General features: G+C 45.8%; 2 protein-coding genes across 4 annotated transcripts in view; one reads left to right on the plus strand and one right to left on the minus strand.

The window, feature by feature from the left end:
• Positions 1-865: 865 nt before the first annotated feature.
• On the plus strand, positions 866-8,277 carry JKAMP (JNK1/MAPK8 associated membrane protein). 2 transcript variants are annotated; one of them, XM_081865361.1, is made up of 7 exons: positions 866-896; positions 1,898-1,986; positions 2,253-2,407; positions 3,238-3,444; positions 4,416-4,597; positions 5,104-5,180; positions 7,638-8,277. In XM_081865361.1, exons 3-7 carry the CDS (start codon positions 2,304-2,306, stop codon positions 7,854-7,856), a joined length of 789 nt encoding a protein of 262 aa, XP_081721487.1. In that variant the 5' UTR covers positions 866-896; positions 1,898-1,986; positions 2,253-2,303; the 3' UTR covers positions 7,857-8,277. The 2 variants fall into 2 exon arrangements, with proteins under 2 accessions (XP_081721487.1, XP_081721486.1); XM_081865360.1 differs by lacking the exon at positions 866-896 and adding an exon at positions 1,081-1,680.
• Positions 8,182-24,424, minus strand: part of CCDC175 (coiled-coil domain containing 175) — a 36,107-nt gene continuing 19,864 nt past the window's right edge. For both annotated transcript variants that reach the window (XM_081860815.1, XM_081860816.1), the window contains exons 12-21: positions 23,283-23,418; positions 21,223-21,354; positions 19,243-19,381; positions 17,445-17,524; positions 15,682-15,834; positions 13,872-13,974; positions 12,012-12,055; positions 10,279-10,440; positions 9,248-9,368; positions 8,182-8,305 (exon numbers count right to left, since the gene is read on the minus strand). In XM_081860815.1, the coding sequence (XP_081716941.1) occupies positions 9,348-9,368; positions 10,279-10,440; positions 12,012-12,055; positions 13,872-13,974; positions 15,682-15,834; positions 17,445-17,524; positions 19,243-19,381; positions 21,223-21,354; positions 23,283-23,418 (970 nt within the window). In that variant the 3' untranslated portion in view covers positions 8,182-8,305; positions 9,248-9,347. The remainder of the gene's footprint in view (positions 8,306-9,247; positions 9,369-10,278; positions 10,441-12,011; positions 12,056-13,871; positions 13,975-15,681; positions 15,835-17,444; positions 17,525-19,242; positions 19,382-21,222; positions 21,355-23,282; positions 23,419-24,424) is intronic.

Consider the following 24,424-nt stretch of genomic DNA (forward strand, 5'->3'; position numbering starts at 1 on the left):
CTGAGGGGGAGAGAGGAAGGGCGGGGAGAGCTGGGCCGTTGGTCAGGCCTGTCGGAGTTGCACGCCCGGGATTGGTGGGAGAAGGCGACCGCCACCGCCCACTGACGCACACCGAACGGGCATTGGCTGAGGGGTGTGCCCGTTCGCCTGTCCAGGATGGGTCAGAATGGCATGGATAGCAAAGCTGTAAGCGGCGTAAACATAGAGAGACGTAGAGTCACACATACCTCATTGAATTTTTTTGTTGCGCTTCCGGGTTCGCTTCCATATGCTTCGCCCATTTTTCTTCTGACGCCGTGGCGTCTATTTAATTTATTTATATGAAAAAGATACCTTGTTTTTTTAAAAAAAATATTGCCACAGCTGGACTCCTTAAACTGCTTATAAATGAAGAATTTAACAAGGATCTAGGACCTGATCGCTTACTGAGAAATCACATCTTAAGGCCTCCATGCAATGTAGGCGGCGTTCTCCTCATAGAAATCCTGTGGGAAAGAGCGTCGGCCCCAGTGCGTCTACAGAGGGGCAGCTTCCTTGAAGCTCACGCCGTGCGCCGCTCTTCATTTTTCTAGCTCTACTATCAAAAAGAGCCGAACGTAATAGTAGTCCACGCCCCCTCCTCGTTCAGTCTCGGTGCCCAATGAGGAGAGGAGCTTAGCCCGAGCCACGCCCCGCTCGCCACCCAGAGGAGGTCCCAAACGCGACCGACGCGCCTATCGGGGGCGTGGCTATGTGAGGCCGACAAGCCAATCAACGAGGACTAGAGGAAACCGAGAGGAAGTGACGCAAAAAAGGAAGTGACGCAAAGCCGGTCGCTGTCAAGAACCAGATGAGTTTGGTGGTGGCTAGGTGGAGATGGGTGAGTTTTGGGTGCTGAGTTTATTACCTTTTCCCAGGTGAGAGGGGCTGTTTCTTCCTGCTGGGCAGCTGACCAGGCCGGTTTCTTAGCTGCAAAAGCAAGTAGCCCTCCAGTATCCTAAGAGCATAGCTAGATAAGTAGATAATATAAATAGAATTCTTTATATAATGTTATAGGGGAGGGAAGGTGGGGAAGAGATATTTTTTGCATGTCAGCTTTCGTGGGCTAAAGCGAGGAAGCGTTGCCCTCAACAGGGGAGAGATGCTACAATTCCCCTCAGCCCTCAGCCCTGGTCCTGCTGGCCAGGGGGACAGAAGTCCCAACAGCATCAGGGGAACCGAGGTTGGGACAGGCTGAGTTCTAAGTTCCTGGAGGGGAACCTGTGGCCTTTTAAATTTAGCATTCTAGCTCATCAGCTGGCACAGCGAATGGCTGTGGATGATGGGAGTTGCAGTTCAGCAACATGGGGGGGGGCTGCTCTTGCAGCAACAGGAATAGTAATAATTGGTGGCGGCGGCGGCGGTGAGGACGACAACAAATTATAAGCCAATAAGAAGCCCATAAGGGTAGGGTATCAAGGCTGTAAAGAAACATCTTTTATGGCCCAGGCTTCTCTCCCCTTTCCTGTAGATGGACCCCCCCCAATGATGTCAGAATTTCTGTGTCAGATGACAGCACTTCTAAACATTCCCTTTCTCTGAGCTCTCTGATGTTGAAATAGTTTTAATGTGGAAGCTGTTGCATGTCTGTTAATCTGGTTCTGTGTTCCGTGATTAGGGGGCAAAAGCTAACTGAAAGCTAGTAAAGCAAGATGTTTGAAGGTATTTGTGTGCAAACTGTTATTTTTATTTTTAAAATGTATTTATTATTATTAAAGATAATAAAAATAAACAATAAAACATTATAATTATTATTAACATTATTAACAGATTTTTGGTTTACAAAAGTATGTGCAATGTCTCTTTTTTTCAAGTGTGCAAACTGTTATTAGCTTACAAGTATCTGCCACTCTTTTGGCCTTTTTATCTTTTGTATAAGTTGTAGATATTCAACCAGATTGCCTTGGGCTTTATTGTGGAAGAACAGCAGAATTTATAAATGGGACTGAAATCCATGGCGATTGTGGGGTAAGTAGAGGATCGTGAAAAGACACTTGAGTATTTGAAGCTGGCACAGTATAATGTTTTAACTGCTATTATCCAACCATTAGTGGGTTTGGCTGGGAAAAGGATGGCCTGAACGCATCTCGGGCTCAACGAAACTGCTTGTCCTTCAAATACAGCACATTATTCAGTCCCTATCATTTGTCTGCATCCCTTTCCCAAGCCATTTTGTGTGTGTGCAAAACGTTAGTAGATATCTTTATAAAACAATATGTGATTAAACTCTCCAGGTGTGTCCAAGAGGGCAAAGGACAGATGCTCACAAAATCTGTCGGCCATGTATGGGATCTCCAGAACGCTATGATTGGCTTTACCTTGGCTTTATGGCAATGCTTCCTCTGATTTTGCATTGGTTCTTCATTGAATGGTATTCAGGGAAAAAGAGGTAAATGTTTCCTAAGCCCTGTTTCAAACAAGAAACTGAATGTAGCTTTTGAATCTAAAGGTGCACTTACCTTGCTATTGAAGGCGCTGGGGGGGGGAACCAACTATTCTGCAAGTTGGAGGACTGCTTACCTGGCTTTGGGAAGGCAGCACAAGGTCCCTGGGATGCTAACAGAGCCCTCGCGCCTCCTTCCCTAATCTGGGTGTTTCGCTTACCTGGCTTTAGGGAGGGTGGTGAGAGGGCTCTGGGATGCTACCAGAGCCTTTGTTCTGCCTTTCCAAAGCTGGGTATACCCATGATCAGAGTTGTGCATGGGTGAGACGGTGGGAATAAATAGATGGAGAGTGGGTTTATTATGCTCTTCTATTTATTCTCTCCCACCCACTCAAAGCTACAATTGCACAAGTCTAATACAAGTGGGATGCGGGTGGCGCTGTGGGTTAAACCACAGAGCCTAGGACTTGCTGATCAGAAGGTCGGCAGTTGGAATCCCCGCAATGGGGTGAGCTCCCGTTGCTCAGTCCCAGCTCCTGCCAACCTAGCAGTTCGAAAGCACATCAAAGTGCAAGTAGATAAATAGGTACCACTCCAGCGGGAAGGTAAACGGTGTTTCCGTGTGCTGCTCTGGTTCGCCAGAAGCAGCTTAGTCCTGCTGGCCACATGACCCTGAAGCTGTATGCCGGCTCCCTCGGCCAATAAAGCGAGATGAGCGCCACAACCCCAGAGTCGGTCACGACCGGACCTAATGGTCAGGGGTCCCTTTACCTTTACCTTTAGTAAGATACAAATTACCTGTCCTGATTTCGATTCATTCTTTTCCCTCTTTCCAGCTCCAGTGCTCTGTTCCAGCACATCACTGCTTTAATTGAATGCAGCGTGGCAGCCATCGTTACTCTGCTTGTGAGCGACCCCCTGGGCTCCTTGCATATCCGCTCCTGCAAGGTGGTGATGCTTTCTGACTGGTACACCATGCTCTACAACCCGAGTCCTGATTACATCACCACTATTCATTGTACCCACGAAGCAGTCTACCCTCTGTGAGTATCTTTTCTGTGGCCTTGTCTGTGAGACTGCAGTTGTTTTGTAAGAATCCCCACCTCTTAACAGCTGTTCCCAGACAGGTAATCTTGGTGTCTTGATCTATGCATGCTTACTTAGAAGCAAGCCCTATTGATGGGGATTACTCCCACCCTTATATATATTTGCAGTGGGTTTTTTTACTACTCTGCCCATATTTGCTAGGTCAAACCATGGCTTAGAATGAACGCATCAGCTCCAGGGGAGGAAATTGCATTTGCTTTGCTCCTCCTTGGTCATTTCAGCTCCATACTGCAGCTAAGCCAAGGTTCGGGTTAGCATGTCATCTGAACCTGGGATCATGCTCAGCGGAATCATGGAATTGTACAGTTGTAACGCCATCCCAACTGTGGTTAAGTTCTCCCCTCCATAACCACAACCTGTAGCCAAATTTTGTTCTTGGTTTGGCTCCTGTACCATGCTGAGCTAAAGGGACCAGGAAAAGAACAAAGCAGGTGTGATCTCCTCTCTGGGAGCAAACACATTTAAGCTGTCCCAGTAAGCCATACTTTGACATGGTGAACATGCCTATGACCAAGAGGAATTTTTTAAGTCCTTCCCTCCCTGTCGCTCATGGCTCACATGTCTCTCCAGGGCAGTGGAAGAAAATGAATGGGAATAAGACGCTACTGTGCATTTGTGCTGGAGGGAGAATAAGGATAGGAAATAAGATAAAGAGGATATTATGCAGATTGCCATGACTTGAGGTACAAGATCTCCAGGGCCTGGATTTGTGGGCCAGGAGGACGTAAGAAAGTAGGAGACAGTGTTGATGTGAAGAAACAGCATCAAGCAAGGATTTTACATAATGGGGGGGGCGGCAGGTATAGAACTTGTGGCATATATGTGTCTTGTGTTTATTGGCCATATTGAGTGAGGTGTGAAGTTTTTGGCACTACTGTGCTCTGAAATAAACAATTCTCTCTTCCAGCTACACCATTGTATTTATATACTATGCCTTTTGTTTGGTGTTGATGATGATGCTTCGACCCCTATTGGTGAAGAAGATTGCTTGTGGGCTAGGGAAGTCTGATCGATTTAAGAGCATTTATGCAGCTCTCTACTTCTTCCCGATCCTAACTGTGCTTCAAGCAGTTGGAGGCGGCTTGCTCTGTAAGTCACCTTTATTTTCCACCCCCTCACTTTCCCCTCTGCACAACTGGTGGAACAAACCAGGTAGTTGCACCTAACATGCAAACCAAGAACTGTGGTTAATGACTTCCAAACAAGCCACAATTGGAAGCTAATTTTCAGTTTAATCTGGCATGTTTGGAAGCTGTTAACCATAGCTCATGAATATCCTGGATTATTAAAGCAGGATTTGACTGTCTGAGTGTGGCAGCTGCCTAAGGACCATTTCACCTTGTGAGCTGAGCACTTTTCATACCACTCACTTTTGGTTACTACAAGGATACAGAATTTTATTATGTCTATTTCTATCCAACCTTTCCCTCCACTCTGGCACTGGGTAAAGTCAGGCTGATAGAACTCAGTGGGACTTACTTTTGAGTAGGCATGCTCAGGATTGTACCCCATAACAACTATTTATAGCTTCTGCGTGACTGGTGTGGTAAAACTGTGTTGGTGTGTCAATGTAACGCACAACTGTTTTCTTCCAGACTATGCATTCCCGTATATCATCATAGTGTTATCTCTCGTCACCCTGGTTGTGTATCTGTCAGCTTCCGAAGTAGATGTAAGTAAAACACTGTTTCATTTTAAAATATATACTTTTTAAAAAGTGACCTACAACTGAAGGGAGAAAATGGGAAAACAAAGGAAATGGTCAGCAATAAGTGATTGAATTCCTTGGGCTATTCCGCCGGGGATTCCGCTCTCCCACCCCCACCCTGGGTTGGCAAAGAGGTCTATGCTGCTATTTTTAATTGTTTTATCTTCAAAAGCCTGAGACAGCTAAAGTCTTTGTTCACACGTTCTACACCGGAGAGGGAGATAACCTCTCTGCTTGTTTAGATTTGTGAGGAGGCTCTGATCAGCATTCTGAACAGTCAGCATATCATGAGAGGCTTAAGAACCAGCTGGTTACCATCTCATACAGTCCCTCAAGACCGAGGAGGAAAAGCAGCCATAGTTATTGCATAAGAATCCTTCCTCGTCAGTATTATTGCCTGGCTCTTCAAAGAAGCTGTTCCCTGCCTGATGTCGCTCGACTATTTTAATCTTTAGCCAATGTCAGGGAACTGCCATCGGCTCAGGGGAGAGATGGGGAAAGCCGGATGGATTACAGAGAGCCCCCAAAGATCGTGGGAAGCAGCTCCTCCTCAGCGGAGGAGAGTAACCACGCCTCCAGTGGAGAGGAGCTTCAGGGCTCGGAGGAGGCGAGGCGGTGCCAGGGCACCTTGCCTGGGCAAAGCGGGGAGGAGAGAGGTCCTCCGTTACCCATGCCTTCCTTGTGCAGTAAGTTTTCGCGCCGAGAGGGGAGGCGCAGACTGGGCGTCAAGAAACTGCTTTGCTGGGGAAGGTTTAAGGACCGCCCACCCACAGATTCTGCCAGTGAATGAGCCAGCCACGGGAGAGTGGCGTTCTGGACAGATAAAAGTTTATTTTGGCACCAAAAGCAAGGCTTCACAGCCAAGCAGGGAGGTATTTGCCTGCTTGCTCTGAAGCAACCCCTTGGAACCTTAACAGCCAAGGATTTCTGGGTGGGGTTGCACCAATTATTAAAACAGCAAATGCAAATAAAGAGTGAACAATGAAATAATAATCTTACACATGGTGGCAAAATGAAAACAGGCTTGGTATCGGGTGGGTCTCTTGAGGAATGAGCATGTCACAAGCAGGATGCTGCTATGGGGAAGGGCTTAAGCAAAGGCATCTGTAACTGCTGCAACTGCTAAGTGGCTTCTTTTAAAGGAGAGCAGCAACTGTTAGTGCTAAAGAGGATGGGTTGGTATTGGCGAATGTGCGTGCCTGCTTCCCCTCCTTCAGAGAGACTAACGAACAGTGGATCCTCTCCTGCCTTTCCAGTTAGGGCTTTGTTTGTTTCATAAAAATTGTACATTCCTTGATGGCTAAAAGAAAACTCTCAAAGAGCCAGTGTGGTGTAGTGGTTAAGAGCGGTAGTCTCCTAATCTGGGGAACCGGGTTCGCGTCTCTGCTCCTCCACATGCAGCTGCTGGGTGACCTTGGGCCAGTCACACTTCTCTGAAGTCTCTCAGCCCCACTCACCTCACAGAGTGTTTGTTGTGGGGGAGGAAGGGAGAGGAGAATGTGAGCCACTTTGAGACTCCTTAAAGGGAGTGAAGGGCGGGATATCAAATCCAAACTCTTCAAAGCATTTCACGGAAAAAGATTAAATTATTGGTATGAAAAATGAATAACGATCTAAAACTTTTTAAAAGTTAAAATAGCAGTGGATTAAAACTTGTGCCAACTTTCTAAAGATATGGGAAGGCTTGTCTGGACAAAAATATTATTAGGTAAAGGTAAAGGGACCCCTGACCATTAGGTCCAGTCGTGACCGACTCTAGAGTTGCGGCACTCATCTTGCTTTTTTGGCCAAGGGAGCCAGCATACAGCTTCCAGGTCATGTGGCCAGCGTGACTAAGCCGCTTCTGGAGAACCAGAGCAGCGCACGGAAACGCCGTTTACATTCCCGCCGGAGTGGTACCTATTTATCTACTTGCACTTTGACGTGCTTTCGAACTGCTAGGTGGGCAGGAGCAGGGACCGAGCAACGGGAGCTCACCCCATCGTGGGGATTCGAACCGCCAACCTTCTGATCAGCAAGTCCTAGGCTCTGTGGTTTAACCCACTGCACCACCCGCGTCCCAAAATTTTTAGCAGGTGCCAAAAGGAGCACAGTGAAGGGGCTTGCCTGATGGCAATGGGCAAGGAGTTCCAAAGTGTAGGTGCTACCACACGAAAAGACCAAGTTATTACAAATGCAGAACGGGGTATTATGTGGCACCTGCAGTTGTGCCCTTCCCTTCCTCAGAGCTCTCCCAAAAATATGATAAAGAGAGAAAGAACGGCTTAGTTCAGATAGCTCTCTCCACCGAGAGACAAGATAAAAGGAGAGGCTTCAGAGGGCACCTTGATTTCATTCTGCCCCTTTCTGAAATCTCTGCATTAGCCTCAGACGACGTCTGTGTGAAAACTAACGGCAACATCTTGTCTCCTGTTTTACCAGACTTTCAAGGATCTCCTTGTCAGGAAGAAAAGGCTAATTGTTCTGTTCAGCCATTGGCTCCTGCACGCCTACGGGATCATCTCCATCTCCAAGCTGAACAACGTGTACCAAGACTTGCCCCTGCTGGCTTTGGTGCCGGCTCCTGCTCTGTTTTACTTGCTTACTGCCAAGTACACGGATCCTTCGCGGATACTCTCCGATGGAGCAAACGGACGTTGAGCCAAGAATCCAGCGTTGTAGGCTGAGGTTCTCTGGGGCCCACACATCCTTCCCCTCTTATAGGAAGCTCTCAGTCCTCCTATCAGCCAGCTTTCAGGTAAAGTGTCTTTCGGATCAAGGCTTAGTCCCGTCCCCCCACATCAGCTAGATTCTATCCTCCTAAGCAACATTTGGATACACCTGTGCATGTAATGGCTTAGAAGTGTTCCATCAGCCACAGGAGTCCCCGCTGCTGTTCATGGTGAACGATCAAGGCTACCGTCCCCTGTAAATATGTTTATTATCTGCCCATGCTGTGCGAGTGTGAAACATTTTGTACAGCGTATCTGGAAACGGTGTAACTTTTATTTCTGAGTGCAGTATTTTATGGCGTCTTTGAAGAAAGATATGTAGAAGAATAAAGCTCAGTGTTCCGACTTCAGTCCACAGCTCTTGCAGTCTCTTCATTTCTAGATAAGAGGTTTGGGAGAACAATGCAGTTGTTATTACTTTTATTAATATCTGTTTGTAACAACCCTTTGATGCAGGGTGGATAAAAATCAATTATTTTTTAAAAATCATATTTTTTTATTTAAATCAGATTTTTTTTATTTCAATCGCATTTTTAAAATAAAATGCTTTTTGGGGGGGAAATCTTTCTAAAGATAATCTATTTATGTTACACTATAGTCTAAAGGCTATTCATCAGGAAATAAGGATTTGTTTAAGTTTTTCATGTGTACTAAAACTCAGTTAAAGGTTTTTTTTTTAATTTAAAAAAAATGTTTGATCACATCAGTGAACAAACATGGATACATATGCTATAATGTTATTGTTTTAGTTAAATACATTGTTTAAATTGTTAAGGAAATGATTATTTTTCTCCTTCCCATAAAGTACAGCAGAAAAGTTGTCTAAACATAAACTTATTACACCTGACAATAATTTCATAATTATTGGTCTACGTATTTCTAATAGTATAACCAAATCAGAATTTTTTGATATAACTGTAAAAACTACTCTGAAAATTTATTATTCCAAAAATGAAACCTTCATCTGGTTGTAAATGTTAAGATTATACCAGCAAGAATGAGTCTTTCTGTAAAAAAAGAAGAAGATTTAAATCAAGTCTTACGGACTAGTGATTTAAATCGTGATTAGGAAAATCTCCCAATTCACGTCAGCCAATTCTGCAGAGGAAACATTTTTGTGGGAGAGCATGCTCTTTCAAGCACCTACCAGGTTTTGCACCTTGCTTTCCCAGAATAAATGTTCTACCTTTTGCCGGAGCAAAAGTTCTCTTATAGAGCCACCTATTACTATTTTTAATTAACATTCTGTGTCAAGGTAATCCAAATTTTGCAGTAGGGAAACCTGAAATCTTCAATCCCTGTATTATGTGCTCCCCCTACCTCTGACCATTCGCAAATAGGTACTGTCAATCTTGGGCTTCCTGCTGCAGGAAAGGTAGGCTAAGAAAGAAGGATATATGCGGTCGCAGGGCCTTTGTGATTACTGTTCAGATTCCTGCCCCTAGCAAAAAGGGAGGGAGAAAAAGAAAGAATGAAAAATTAAAGCTCTTTTGGTGTGTTTCCTTTTCCTTTCTAAGCAAATTTATTAGGGAGTGGGAACAGAGAGAACGGTGTTGGATTGTTGTGGGTATCAGAGTTATCACTGTCCGCTAAGCAGAAATGCTGACTCAGCAGCATAAAGAGATATGGTTGACTCCCCCACGCTGGCTTCTTCCCTGTACGTGTATATGCGTGCTGATTCCTGGATGTAAGAAGACTACTTGATGATGATGCAAGACTGCAACCGGAATAAAGCCCTACTGGAAATGCAGCTTGACTCCTGAATGTCTCATGTAGGGTTTCTGTAAAGGTAAAGGGACCCCTGACCATTAGGTCCAGTCGTGGCCGACTGGAGTTGCGGTGCTCATCTCGCTTTATTGGCCGAGGGAGCCGGTGTACAGCTTCCAGGTCATGTGGCCAGCATGAATAAGCCGCTTCAGGCGAACCAGAGCAGCGCACAGAAATGCCGTTTACCTTCCCGCTGGAGTGGTACCTATTTATCTACTTGCACTTTGACGGGCTTTCGAACTGCTAGGTTGGCAGGAGCAGGGACCGAGCAACGGGAGCTCACCCTGTCACGGGGATTTGAACAGCCAACCTTCTGATCAGCAAGTCCTAGGCTCTGTGGTTTAACCCACAGCGCCACCTGCGTCCCAATAGGGTTTCTGTACATTGCAACAAATGGCACCTGTCTTGAGCTACTGAAAATTGTAAGTGCTGCCAAAATATATTGTTCCAGATCCTCCCCAGCCGCCTTGTGTGTGGTATATTTCTGTTGCCAAGAATCTGCTTCACGGAGTGCAAGTTCTGCTGTTTCAGCCGCCCTTTGTGTAGAACTGAACCAATGCGCCACCACTGCAGAGTGCGCTCACCTCGTCACCCAGGTCCGACCTGCTTTCTAACAGAGACTCCATTGCCATATAGTTTAGCTGCAGCCCGTCGTAAACATAGTCAAGCTTGTCGTTCCTTTTCCTGTGTTTCTTTATATACTCATCCAGAATAATCATGACATCTTTCTGGTACCTCAAGAAAAACTGCAGCGAAAGAAAGATGGCTCACCTTCAAGTTGGGCTGTTAAACTTTCTATTGCAAGAGGCTGCTTAGGGTTGCCCCAGCCTCTTTTCTTGAATACCCACATTCGAATCTGTCCGTAACTTAGGTGTTACAGAGATGGCAGCAATATAATATAATATAGAATATAATTTATTATTTATACCCTGCCCATCTGGCTGAGTTTCCCCAGCCACTCTGGGTGGCTTCCAATCGAGTGTTAAAAACAATACAGAATTAAATATTAACAACTTCCCTAAACAGGGCTGCCTTCAGATGTCTTTTAAAGATAAGATATCTGCTTATTTCCTTCACATCTGAAGGGAGGGCGTACCAAAGGGCGGGTGCCACTACCGAGAAAGCCCTCTGTCTGGTTCCCTTTAACCTCACTTCTCGCAATGAGGAAACCACCAGAAGGTCTTCGGCGCTGGATCTCAGTGTCCGGGCTGAACGGTTTACAGTCGTACCTTGGAAATCAAATGGAATCCATCCCGGAAGTCTGTTCGACTTCCAAAGCATGGCTTCTGATTGGCTGCAGGAAGCTCTTGCGGCCAATCGGAAGCCGCGGAAGCCCTGTCGGACGTTCGGCTTCCAAAAATAGTTCACAAACCGGAACAGTCACTTCCGGGTTTGCAACGGTTGGGAACTAAGCTGTTTGACTTCCAAGGTACGACTGTGTATAGTTTTGTTACAGTGCGATCACATCTAATGTGGGACGTTCCAAAGGTTCTGCATATACACAAAAATCATGTATACCCAAAGCTTTGGAGCTGCTCCTAAGGCTAGCAGGTGAAGGGGAGAGAAGAAGAAGAGTTTGGATTTGATATCCTGCTTTATCACTACCTTAAGGGAGTCTCAAAGCGGCTAACATTCTCCTTTCCCTTCCTCCCCAATAACAAACACTCTGTGAGGTGAGTGAGGCTGACAGACTTCAGAGAAGTGTGACTGGCCCAAGGTCACCCAGCAGCTGCATGTGGAGGAGCGGGGAAGCGAACCCGGTTCACCAGATTACGAGTCCACTGCTCTTAACCACTACACCACACTGGCTCTCAGGGAGAGGGAGAATCACTTCTCCTCCCAGAGCCCATACATCAAGTAAGCCTTGCCCAGCAAGTAAGGCTGAGAGCGTGAAAAGCTCTTTTCGCACTGGGGAACTCAAGCGGATCTGGTGCAAAAAGAGCTTTTAAGCTCTCCACCTTGATGGATTTCTCACGAAATTTCAACCATCCTACCTTCAATAATTGAAATTGCGGAAGTTAAATGCATGTAAAGATGCAATTGTACTGTATTTGAATCATTTTTTTTAAAGTACAAGTGGGACTGCAGTTTCAAAAGCAAGATACCCGCATGAGCTATTTCAACCAGGGGCTAAGGGCAGAAGTAGTCAAAAGCATATTTGTTATGCAACTCAAGTCCAATATGCAATATATATTTCTTTTTTCCAGCCTGACAGCCAATCCTGTATAAGCTACTCTCTTTCCAGGGGGATAAGACAGGAGAAAAACCCAGGGCTTCGTGTCCCAAAAGCTGTTCTTAACCCAATACTGCACCATACCTTTTGAAGCTTGGTGTCCCTTATCCACTTCTTGACATAAAGTCCTAAAAGAAATTAAGACATTTTAGAGCGTTTAGGGAAATGTCTGCCAAAAAGTCTGCCATTTAAAAGTGATTTTTCTACTATCTATAGAAAGAGAAAATCCAGACAGCAACTGAGACCAAATGAAATATTTTTATCAAAAGCGTTGGATACCTGGTGCTTCTAGAGTGCCAGTTAGCTTAATAAAAAATCTTTCTGCTATAAACAAAAGCATTAAGAACACAATCTAACTGCTGAAAACCTACAGGTAGGAGGGGGGTTTGGTCCCAGTGGTTGGTGGCAGGGGCAGGTTTAAACCCCACTCCGGTGCAAGTGACCCCTTATTCCTGCAGGGGAAAGGGAAATTACACTGGTGATGTTTCTGTGGAGAAAGCAAGCTGCTCTACACCTCTAAACTTGGGTAGCTTACTAATAGGAATCCCACTGTGGTTGTTGGCACTCTCCACTCTCAATAATGGGAACACTGCAAATGCAAGAACGAAACAAAAAACTGCCCTATGTATTGTACATGGGGTGTCAATCCAGGGAGCAGATTAAGATGTATTTTTATCATTCGTACATCTCTCTCTGTATGTCTGTGTGTGCATGAATACACACTGATTCCCCCCCTTGACTGGCACCTCTGTTTCCACCTGGCCTTTTATGCTGATCTATGGCAGCCCCAAGGAATCCCCCATGGCATGCATTGTCTTCAGCCAAGCTTCCTCAACCTCGGCCCTCCAGATGATTTTGGCCTACAACTCCCATGATCCCTAGCTAGCAGGACCAGTGATCAGGGATGATGGGAATTGTAGTCTCAAAACATCTGGAGGGCCGAGGTTGAGGAAGCCTGGTCTTCAGCGATAATGCAGCTTAGAATCACAGAACCGTGGAGTTGGAAAGGACTTTGAGGGTCATCTAGATTTCTGCATTGGGGGATTGGACTAGATGACCCTTGGGGTCCCTTCCGACTCTACAATTCTGTGAACCTCCTGCAATGCAGGAATAGGAAGCTGCCCTGCAGTCAGAGCACTGGTCAGTAAGAGCTGTTTGACAGTGGAATTTGCTGCCAAGGAGTGTGGTGGAGTCTCCTTCTTTGGAGGTCTTTAAGCAGAGGCTTGACAACCATATGTCAGGAGTGCTCTGATGGTGTTTCCTGCTTGGCAGGGGGTTGGACTCGATGGCCCTTGTGGTCTCTTCCAACTCTATGATTCTATGATTCTATGGTCTGTCTGGCCCAGTGTTCTCTACGCTGACAATGGTTCTCCAGGCTTTCTCCAGTCCTCTCTGCATATGCCATGGACCAGAGACCTTCTGAATCAAAAGCAGCTGCTCTGCTCCCCTGGGCTATAGCCCTTCCCCAGAATCTCATACTGCAGCACTGCATACGTGGGTCTGTGGCTACTCAGTGCAGTGTGTACATTCTGGCTGAGCACCAGCTCGGAGCCACAATTCAGAGAAGACAGTTTTGATTGCTCAGCATGGCAGACCAGCCATGAGGAAAGGCAGCCATAAAGCCACAAACCTAAAAAACATCTTGGGAAAGCCAGCCACGGCCCATGTCGCTGGAGATGTGTGATAGCCAGTTTACTGAAAATTCATTCCGATCTGCCTGTACAGAGGGATGTTATGTCAAGCAATGCGGTGGTTTTTCCTTGGGGTGGGGGGTGGGGTAAGTAGGTTTGTTGTGCAAGGGTGCCAAATCCGCTTTAATTGTGCGACCTGAGTCTGCAGGTATGTGATTGATTCCCACCTGCAAAACAGCAGCGGTCTGGAAGGAACCTTCCAATGCGGGGCTTTTGTATTGAAGCAATCAACTTCATGCCACACGTCACTCACCATGAAGCTCTTTTGTAGCTTTCTGGGTTTCTTGCCTCTCTGACCGAAAGAGTTTTGCTTCACTTTCGATTTCAGAGATATCTTCTTTGAGAAAGGCAATGCCCTGCCAGGGTAAAAACGTTCCCAGAGTGTCAGCATCTGACGTGTCCTTGTTAATAATATACAACAAGCCTATCACTTCTTAAGTCACATCTTGTTTTTCTTGTGGGAGATTGCAGTCAAATACAACCAGCAGGCATAGGACTAGTTAGCACACAAAGTGGTAAAGGACCACAGAGTTGCATTGCTAGATAGGCTCAGCTAGGTCACACCCTCTAGAGGGAGGAAGTGAAGCCTTTTGCTCTTCCTTTCTCTCTGCACTGAAAAAGACATGTCTAGGCTTGCTCCCAAGCTTAAAACACATGTTTGAAACTATACTCTGTATTTTCTACACAAGAGTATTTTCCCTATGTTATCCTTGCTGCTGCATGGAACAATGCAGGATTGAGACCTTGAATCTGTAAGTAAATAATTTTAAACTTACTTAACAGTGTGTAGTCTGCTCATTGCACGAGGGGTAAAAACAGGTCAGCTGCTGCGTACAGCTGAAGGGGATTAAAAAGGTATAGCAACCTATATTCCTAATGCTTTACTGTGCTGCTTATTTTTGTGAGTTTAATACTCTGCCCTGTGATTTGAGTCCTTGTAAGTACCTGAAAGTACCCTTGCACTCATTAAACCACCCAACGTTTACCCCTTCAATTCTGGTTCTATTTAGAAATTTTCTGTGACCTAAGAAGGTTCAGATGAAAACATACAAAATTTACAGTGAATATAACATCTCTCCATTCACTTCTATATGCCTCTTTCACACATATCTGCACCTTGTGTACTCTGCCCCAAGGAAACCTAAATTCCATGGGCAGGACTGAATATTTAAAATTTGCATAATTACTGAATTTCCCCAAGCTATCTCGGATAGAACCACACCAGCAAATTCTCTGTAAACTTCAGTGATTTAAGAAGGAAGCCTGGGCTGGGGCAGCTGGTGATGTACAAACTTTTAAGAAAATGGAGGGATGGCAGAGATTTGGGTTGTGGACCACATTTCAGGGGGAAAGGCATAGCAGCTCCCCCCAGGTTCTGTGTGGAAGGGTCATAGTTTTGTGGTTTGTATGCAGAAGGTTCACTCTCTGGCATCTCCAAGAAGGGCTGGGAGAGATCAGGGTCTGAAATCTTGGTGTGCATATGCAGTGAATAGTCATATAGCAGCTGAACAGCAGACAAGTAAGTTTTCATGGGCCAGGAAGCCCATGGTGTCAAATGCATGACAGAGGCTCCTAACAGTACAGAGGTAGAGAAAAAGAGGGGGAATATATATATATATATTACAAAGTGAGGCCAAAGCCAAGAGAGAGCAGCAAATGGGATCAATCAATGTACTGGGAATCCACAACCCAGTCAAATGTGCAACCACAGTGAGCATGACACTCTCCCTGCAGCCAGCAGATGCCAAACAGGCAGAGCAAGATCACCAGGCTAAGAATGGCTTCCTGCAGTAGGGCAGCCACTTCTAGGGTTTGCAGAGACCAAACTGCACAATGCCATCTTTTCCCAGTTTGGCAGCTTCCTATTTTGGTGCAACCAGAATACATGCATTCCTCGCTACAACCAAAAAATCCAAAAAGCAATAATGAAGTCCAATAAACAACTTTTTCAAAGCTCTTCCTGGTACTTGTATTGGTTTGTGTGTCACGCTATTGCGATATGTTAACTTCCACTTCCTGAAGGTGTGGGCTTTATATGCCAGAGTCAGACTCGGAATACTCACTGCTCTTAATCTGTCGTTTTCTCCGTTCAAAATGTACAGCCTCCTATTAATCTCATAGATGTCTCTCTCAAGGTACTTCAGAGAATGTGTGAAGCTTTGCAGCTGATGCAATGCTTTCTCCCTGTTGCTCTTTATTACATTCTTTGCGTGAGACTGTGAGGAAAGAATAGTTAGTTAGTGAGCACTGGCAGTCTAATAGACACCATATAAAAGGGATGGGGAGGAGGCAGGAAAACAAAGCAGGGCACGAATTCTTCCTAAGTTCAGGGCTGCTGCTCATGCTACTCTAGCTGTGACATCCAGTGTTTCCATGTGCAAATGAATCCCCATGGGGCAGTCGCCCCCGATACAGCTTCCATTCTGCCCAGTGTCAACTCAAACAGCACCACACCTAGACCTCCCAGTGCTTGTGCCAACCAAGGCAGAAGGGGAAAAACACCCTTTTGCTGCAACAGCTCCCAGGCTGGCACCGAGAAGAGGCCTGGATTCTGCCCGCTGTTGTCCCATGGTGGCAGCAGGGTCTACACAGGATCCATCAGATCCTACACCAGTCCAGCCCCTTCCTGAAACTCCCACTGGTGGTAGCTTCTCTGCCTGCACACCTTTTGGTCAGGTGCTCTTTGCTAGCAGGACTCTTTGCCACCAATGGAGGTCACCTGAGGGAGGGGCACCTGCACCCCATCAAACGGGTGGGAGTTTGGATTGCTCTGTTATTTATCCAGCAACGCCTTGGGCCTCTCTAATTGGCTCCTGGGATTCTCCCCAGCCACACCCCTCACTGGCCCTCTTTCACATCTTGGGGTGTTTGTGCCCAGCTGGAATGTGTCCTTAAACTCTGATAACCCTTTTCGCCGGCCTGGACGGAAGGCAGAAAGGGATGTGTGAGGGGTTATAGGAACAAGCCTACTATACAAAGGTAAAATACTACAAACTGCATAAATATTTTGTATGTTTTAAATTAGGGTTGTAATCTTTTTACTGGCTTTACAGTTTTATCGATTGTAAATCGCCTTTCCTGTTGTTTCCCCCCCCTACAATCTAGCAATGTATAAATTTTATGTAATAAATAATACGATGAAATTGTCAAATTTGTTATTCTGCCCATCACTGATATGCACACAAACAACCCCGGCCTAGAAGTTGGAATGCAGTCTTTTTTTTAATAATATTTTTATTAGTTTTCAATTACAATAAACCAATAATGGCCTCAGTACAATTCCTAATACAAATGATTCAAATACCAAATTATACAATTTAGGTTTCCCCCCCACCCCCACCCGTGTGCTAGAATTGATGGCTTGATAATTTACTTTCTTTCTGGATTTCTATCTTTGGGCCACAAAAGGTTTTCCTCATCTTAGCTAACGGCCACATTCTGCAGTGGAGCCATCCATCCCATAACCCAGGCCTGAGGAAGAGGCCGTTACTGTGTGGCCTCCTTGTGTGACCTATTTTGAATAAGCTGCATGCTGCGCGGTGCCACTTCTCCATGAAACTGGTCCTTCTCACCTTAAAGTTCCCAAGTGACCAGCTTAATTAACTCCATCAGCAAAATAACATGGAGATGATAGTCAGCATGTGATGTGTTCGTGTAGTATACTAGCTGTGCTTAAACATTAGGATTAGGTCTGCAGCTGGTCTGCAGCTTCAAGTTGTGTGCATAGTTACCTCTGGGGTGCTTGGATAAGGGACCAAGCATCACAGAAGCCAAGCTGCCAGAAATGTGATGCCCCCAAAAGCACAGATCACACCAGAGTGATTACCTTTAGCCTGGTGAGTTTGGCGGTCTCCTTTGTCGACTTGTCTATGCACTTAGTTAGTGTGAGCATCTCTTCCTGGAGTTCTAGAAACAAAACAGGAGGAGGAAAGACTCCATTTTACTTAAGCTAATATAAGCCACAACAGCAGCCAAATAACCCAGTAAGGTGAAGGGACCCCTGACCATTAGGTCCAGTCGTGGACGACTCTGGGGTTGCAGCACTAATCTCGCTTTAATGGCCGAGGGAGCTGGCGTATACAGCTTCCGGGTCATGTGGCCAGCATGACTAAGTCACTTCTGGTGAACCAGAGTAGCGCACGGAAACGCCGTTTACCTTCCCGCCGGAGCGGTACCTATTTATCTACTTGCACTTTGATGTGCTTTTGAACTGCTAGGTTGGCAGGAGCAGGGACCAAGCAACAGGAGCTCAACCCATTGCGGGGATTCGAACCGCCAACCTTTTGATCAGCAAGTCCTAGGCTCTGTGGTTTAACCCACAGCGCCACCCACATCCCAAATAACCTGGTATGATCTCCCTAATAGAGACCAGAGAGATGCAGAAGCTTTTCATTACACACAAGTTCAGACCTGCCTGCTCTATCTTAATTCCCGTATCTGGAGAATGGCTCTAGTCCCTAACATTTTCTGCAACTGCCTATGGCAGGCATAGGCAAACTCGGCCCTCCAGATGTTTGGGGACTACAATTCCCATCATCCCTGACGACTGGTCCTGTTAGCTAGGGATGATGGGAGTTGTACTCCCAAAACATCTGGAGGGCCGAGTTTGCCTATGCTTGGCCCATGGATTTTCCTCTTCTGAGGCAGCAGGACCCATAGGCAGTCAGGAAGGTAGGGGGTCCAGCCAGCTGTCAGGGCAGGAACCAGGAACAAGGAGGACAGTCCATTATATTGGGAGGCAAGGAGGCAGACAATACAGATCCAGGGTTCAAGAGAAGAGGATCAAATGGAAGGCCTGAAGGACCATGGACAGGTATCTGAATGCTAGAAACATGCTCCACCCACATGGTTTAAGTTCCTCAAAAGTAGTGGCCCCTTGGCTCTGTGTCTAGCACTCTGACCCTTTTCCCTGACTTGCTGCATTCTCTGCGCCGGGAATGTTCCAGGCCCTGAACTTCATAAAGTTAATTCAAAGTTTTTAAAGTTAACTTGTTTTTACCCAAATCCATCTCAAATCTAGCCCAGGTAGTGGAGAGCTCACTGACCTCTAACTGTGCCTCAGAAGAAAAGATTTAAAACCTGGCCTACTGAACAGTCTTTTGATGGCTAACTTGCTGGTGGATTTCTTTTAATAGATTTGTTCTTAATGGCTGTGTTTTTAAGGTTGTAGGCTGCATTTATAGTTGCTTCTATTGCGTTTTGATGTTACGAGCTGCTTTGATTACCCAATGGGGTTAAAAAGCAGTAGTTGTGTCTTGTACATAAAATATAAACCCTGACCATCACTCCACAGGAAGCTGCCTTGAATTGGGGAGTAAAAGTATTAGTCCACCTGGTCCAATGCTGATCCAATGCTGTCTGCTAAGATTGGCAGCAGCATTCCAGGTTAGCTAGAGAGGGCAGGGATGGCGCCAGGCACTTCAGCTAAGAAAGCATGGGCTCCATCCATGACCTATGTCCCCCGACTCCTATCTGCAGAATACAATATAAGAAGAAGGTTTGGGGAAAGAGGAAGCCTGCGCTCCCTTGTGCTCATTATCGCTCTGTGATGTCTTGGAATGTACAAAGTTTAGAAACAGGCAGGAGAAAAAGCTGCTGTCCTATGGAAACTACTCAAGGCATACCGTCATACAAGTCCTTCCGGATGGTATATTCAGCATTTAGTTCCTCCAATTCCACTCTCAACTGCTCCGAAAGTGGGATATTAACTTTTAGTTGTTCTTCCTTTTCCGCTGTAAGTTTTGTTATGGTATGATATTCGTTCTTTAAAGAAAATGAATAGCCATACACAAGGAATGAACGAAGAGGCAATGGGCTTCCTAAATGGTCTGATGCATTAAACAGCTGGCTTGTCTAAAGTGTTTGGGATTCTCAAAACAGCACAGTTAAGCCAATGGGTCTCAAACCCTCAGCGAGTTAGGGACTTTCTCTGCATGTGAAGACAGGCTGTGGAGGATGGAGCAGATGAGACCAAAAGTGGGTCCAACAGTTAAGAAGGCAGTTTCTGCACATTCTGTAGAGGGAAGTGAGGGGCAAATGGAGCTCCTCTGCAGGGGAAGGTAGCCCATCTAGGAGAAGGAAAGCTCTTATCCTAAACTTTCATGGCCTTGCAAGATATCCTTGGGAGAAGAAGAAAAGGATAAGGAGTAAACCCGACACAAATCCGAAGTAGGGTCCCTAAAGTGGCTGGATGGTGCCTTTTACGCCTCCTTCTGGCAACTCCTGCAGCCAAGGTGGTGCCAAATATACTGCTTTGCTTTCCTTTGGACCTCATCAGTAAAGCCAAGAGGTGGGGTTTGTAGTCTGAGAAGCCCAGGACCTCCATACACACTGTGACCCGGGGGGTCACTTTGGTGCTGCAAACACAGCAGTCTGACTTCACCCTTGGAAGCACACTCCATTGTCTCTTGAGACAGACAGATGCTAACAAGGCAAGCAATAGTGACATATTAAGACGGGTTGCTGGGCCAAACTTTCCAACTGCTAGATGACCAGAGGTCATGGCTATATATTTTTGCACCAGCTTTGATGAAGGAGAGGGCTGGTAGGGAAGCCACTCTATCTATCTACAGTGGTGCCCCGCAAGACGAATGCCTCGCAAGACGAAAAACTCACTAGACGAAAGAGTTCTCCGTCTTTTGAGGTGCTTTGCAAGACGAATTTCCCTATGGGCTTGCTTCGCAAGACGAAATGTCTTGCGAGTTCTTGCGAGTTTTTTCCCTCCCCCCCCCCTTTTTCTAAGCTGCTAAGCCGCTAATAGCCGCTAATAGCCGCTAAGCCGCTAAACCGCTAATAGCGCTAATCCGTTAATCCGCTAATAGCCGTGCTTCGCAAGACGAAAAAACCGCAAGACGAAGAGACTCGCGGAACGGATTAATTTCGTCTTGCGAGGCACCACTTTATCTATCTATCTATCTATCTATCTATCTATCTATCTATCTATCCCACTGTGACCCAATCTCAGCAGGACATCTGCCCACACAGCCCCTCCCCTCCCTAGGACTGAACACCCCTCCCCTGCATCTCCAGCTGAGCCCCCTTCCCACAGACCACTGCTTGCCCTCCATGCCCAGTCAGGCATCTCCCATCATCATGATGCTCAGGCATCTTTGCTACAGACCAGAGGTCAATATTCCTTCCTGGCTGCAAGTAGAGGCACACTTCTTCTGACCCCCTCACACGTGCAGCAGTAATTTATACAGAATGGGTGGTGTTGAGGCATGCCGTAGCAGAAGGGCCCTTAACCCTACCAAAGCCATGTCCTCAACAGGTCAGTATCTGGTGCCGAGTGTGGTGGAGACTCTATGGACTACACTTGGAACCTCTAAAGTTGGGAGAATCTCTGCCCTGCAGGCCTAATTGGGCCCACTAAACCTCTGAATTTGGCTCAGAAAACACACCCATGATGTCAGTTATCTGACATCATAATATGTCGGGCACAGAGATCTGTCCTCTCTGATCTCAGCACTAAATCACAGAAAGGGGACATGTTACCCACTAGATGCAATCATCCCAGCCCATGAATATGCTGGTCGGGGATAACGGGAGTTGGAGACTTACATACAATACATTTATGCCACATAACAAAAAGATGGCTCTCTTGCCTCAAGTTTAGTGATTTCCGCTTCCACTTTGGCATCACGTTTTTTGTAGTAACCTTGCCTTTTAAGCAGTTTGCTGGCAAGTTGCTTGGCCATGTCTTGGATCCTCAATAGTTCTACCGTGAGTTCTTCATTCTAGTCACAGGGAATAAAAGCAAGGGCAGAGATCATTTCTGCTATTCTTGGCCCTCAAGAGACTGGGAGGCACAATTTGACCAGACTGAAAAGGAAATCTGGGCTTCTGTATATTCTTGCATTTTCTATTGGAAGCTGCCCATATGTAAGAAGGATGTGTTTGGGGGGCAGAGGAGAGTCCCATTCAAAGAGGAAAAAGACACATGGGAGGGGAACACCTAACTCACAGATCTGGTGCCATCACATCTAGTCTAGCTCTAAGCATGATGCAGTTTTGACTGGCAATTTCAATCAATTTCCATGGAAGAATTGATGAGAAAGCAGGTTCTGCTCCACAGCTGGGCTGAGAGAGGACTTTGGCTCCTCCCATCCCTAAGCATGCTTGTTTTCTCGAACCAATGGCTTCAAGTTACAAGAAAGGAGATTCCAACTAAACATTCGAAAAAACTTTCTGACAGTAAGAGCTGTTCAGCAGTGGGGCAGAGTCCCACAAGAGGTGGTGGATTCTCCTTTCTTGGAGGTTTTTAAACAGAGGTTGGATGGCCATCTGTGATGGATGCTTTAGCTGAGATTCCTGCCTTGCAGGTTTCTATTAACTGTTTCCATTCAAGCTGCCCATTGTAAAGACAATGTAACTTAAGGACTGGTCCTTGTGTTTATTTCCCTCTTCCTGCCCTATCCCTTTTTCCTTTTGTGCCGTGCCTTTAAGATTGTAAATATTTGAGCATGGGTGGTCCTGTCTTTAATCTGTGTACAGTCTAGGAAGCTGTTGAATACTGAGTCAAACCATTGGGTCTGTCTAGCTCAGTATAGTTTGCACTGATTGGTGGTGGCTCTCCAGGGTGACTTTCGCACCATATGCCATATGTACATACGTAGAAAGCACGGACATTCTACACTTAGGATGTTTTGCAGCTAAGCTGAACCCACTGACAATGTCGCTAAACTAGACTATTTGAAATGGCTTGAAATAAAGACTCCTGGGAAATACAGCACAGATATACTGCATGTTTCTGTGAGGAATCAATGCACCCCAAATAATAATAATAATATTAATAATAATAATAATAATAATAATAATAATAATAATAATAATTTATAATAATTTATTTATTATTCCCCAGCCACTCTGGGTGGCTTCCAACAAAGACAAAAAATACACTAAAATAAAATGCTGAGTGGCAGTGATAACTACCATTCCTGTGCAATAGTGGGGTGGGGGACCTGATGGAGAATGTGTGTATTTAAATGTTAACCAGGGATAGCACAAGTCTAGGAGTCTAGGTTATGAAACCCTGCTATATTCCAGGTTTCATTTCACCTGTAGAAAATGCACGTGGCCCTGTGGTTTCATTTCAGGCACGTAGTGGGTATCTGACAGGAGTGGGTCAGCAATAAATCACACCAGGTAAGTGGAGTTAACTCTTTAGCAGAAGGAACAAAGTATGCTCAGGAGTGCCAGGCCTCATGAACACAGCAACTCTTTTTGGTAGATCTTGCCTCTATGAGGCAGTTGTGGAGACCAAATGTCCCCACCTTCCCACAGCTGCTTAAGGCTTCTCCTCTCCTGGGTCCTTCCCAAGCAATCTGAGACTCCACTGGCAAGTCTGTCTTTGCTCCTCCTGCTTCATGCCTCTCCTGGTCCTGGGAAACTTGCATCAGCCTGACTCATCTCTGCCTCTTGGCCTCCCTCCTCCCCTGCTTCAGCTTCTGATCCTGGACTTCTCTCTGCCACAGACTCCTCCTGTTCACCAAGCCCTGTCACCCCTTCAGCTTCAGACACCTCCTCCTCCCAATCTTCCCTTTCCAACCACTCACTGTAGTTCCAACACCACCCCCTGGGCTCTGAGCCTTGGAACTTTGGGGGTTCCCCAGCTGGTGCCACCCACCATTCCGTTGCATCAAGCCAGTCCAAGACAGTATCATACCTGCTTTATTAAGGTATTAAGGTGCATTTTACCAGCGTCTGACTTTTCCTTTGAAGTGGTCAGTAACTCTTCCTGATCATTCATAACTTTCTCATACTTGGCTGTGATTTCAGCAAGTTGGTTCTGAAGCGTTTCTCTAGCAAGAAGAGAGTCACGCATATTAGCCACCACAGTGTTAAACAGAACAGTCAATTAGAACAGTGATGTTGGGTTCAGTCACCTTTCTTGTACAAAGGATCTCCTGATGCTGATAAAGTTTATGGTAACGGTAACAAGAACACAGCAGTTGCAAATGTTCAAAGTGCTTCTTCATACACGGTAACTCGGAGATCAAGAGTTATTTCTTAAAATAAAGCAGCTGAAGAGACAGTTCTGAAAGGTATCTCCAATGTTTCATCATTTTAAAAAACAACAACAACCACAGTCCCAGAAAAGAACAGGATATTTGGAACAGAGAAAGCTTTCCAGAAAAAGAGAGCACTAATTTAGTCTAATTCATTTACTTGTGCTTAAATATATATGCTGCCCTTCCTCCCAAAGGAGCCCAAGGAGGCAAACAACAAATAATAGTATGCAGGCTGAGAAAGATCTTTATACAGGGGATGCCAAACTTGTTGGACTAGTGGGGACATTCTGAATTTGGGGGGAGTGCTGGGGGCGCCAGTCACAAAATGGCTCCTATGGGAGAGGGTGTGACAGAAAGTTCTTCCTGATGTCAGAATCTCCTTTCTTGTAACTTCAATCCACTGGCTTGAGTCCTACCCTCTGGAGCAGAAGAAAACAAACTTGCTCCATCTTCCTAGGGTCAGTCCTTGAGTTATTCGAATATGGCTATCCTATCTCCTCTCAGTCTCCTCTTTTCCAGGCTAAACACCCCCAACTCCCTCAACCATTCGTCATAAACCTTGGTTTCCAAGACCACTGATCATCTTAGTTGCCCTCCTCTGCACACTTTTCAGCTTGTCAATATCGCTCTTAAATCGTGGTGCTCAGCTCAGAACAGTTTTCCAGGCGTGGTCTGACCAAGGCAGAGGTTCCCAATCTATATTCTAAGTGTTCTTGCAATTATTAAGCCTTCTGCATAGCCACTGCCTTAAATCAACTGCACTTTTCCATTTCTGACCAGGATTTCCATTTGGCTA

Source organism: Podarcis erhardii, assembly GCF_964252035.2.
Source record: "Podarcis erhardii genome assembly, chromosome: 1".
In the NCBI taxonomy this organism is placed as follows: Eukaryota; Metazoa; Chordata; class Lepidosauria; order Squamata; family Lacertidae; genus Podarcis; species Podarcis erhardii.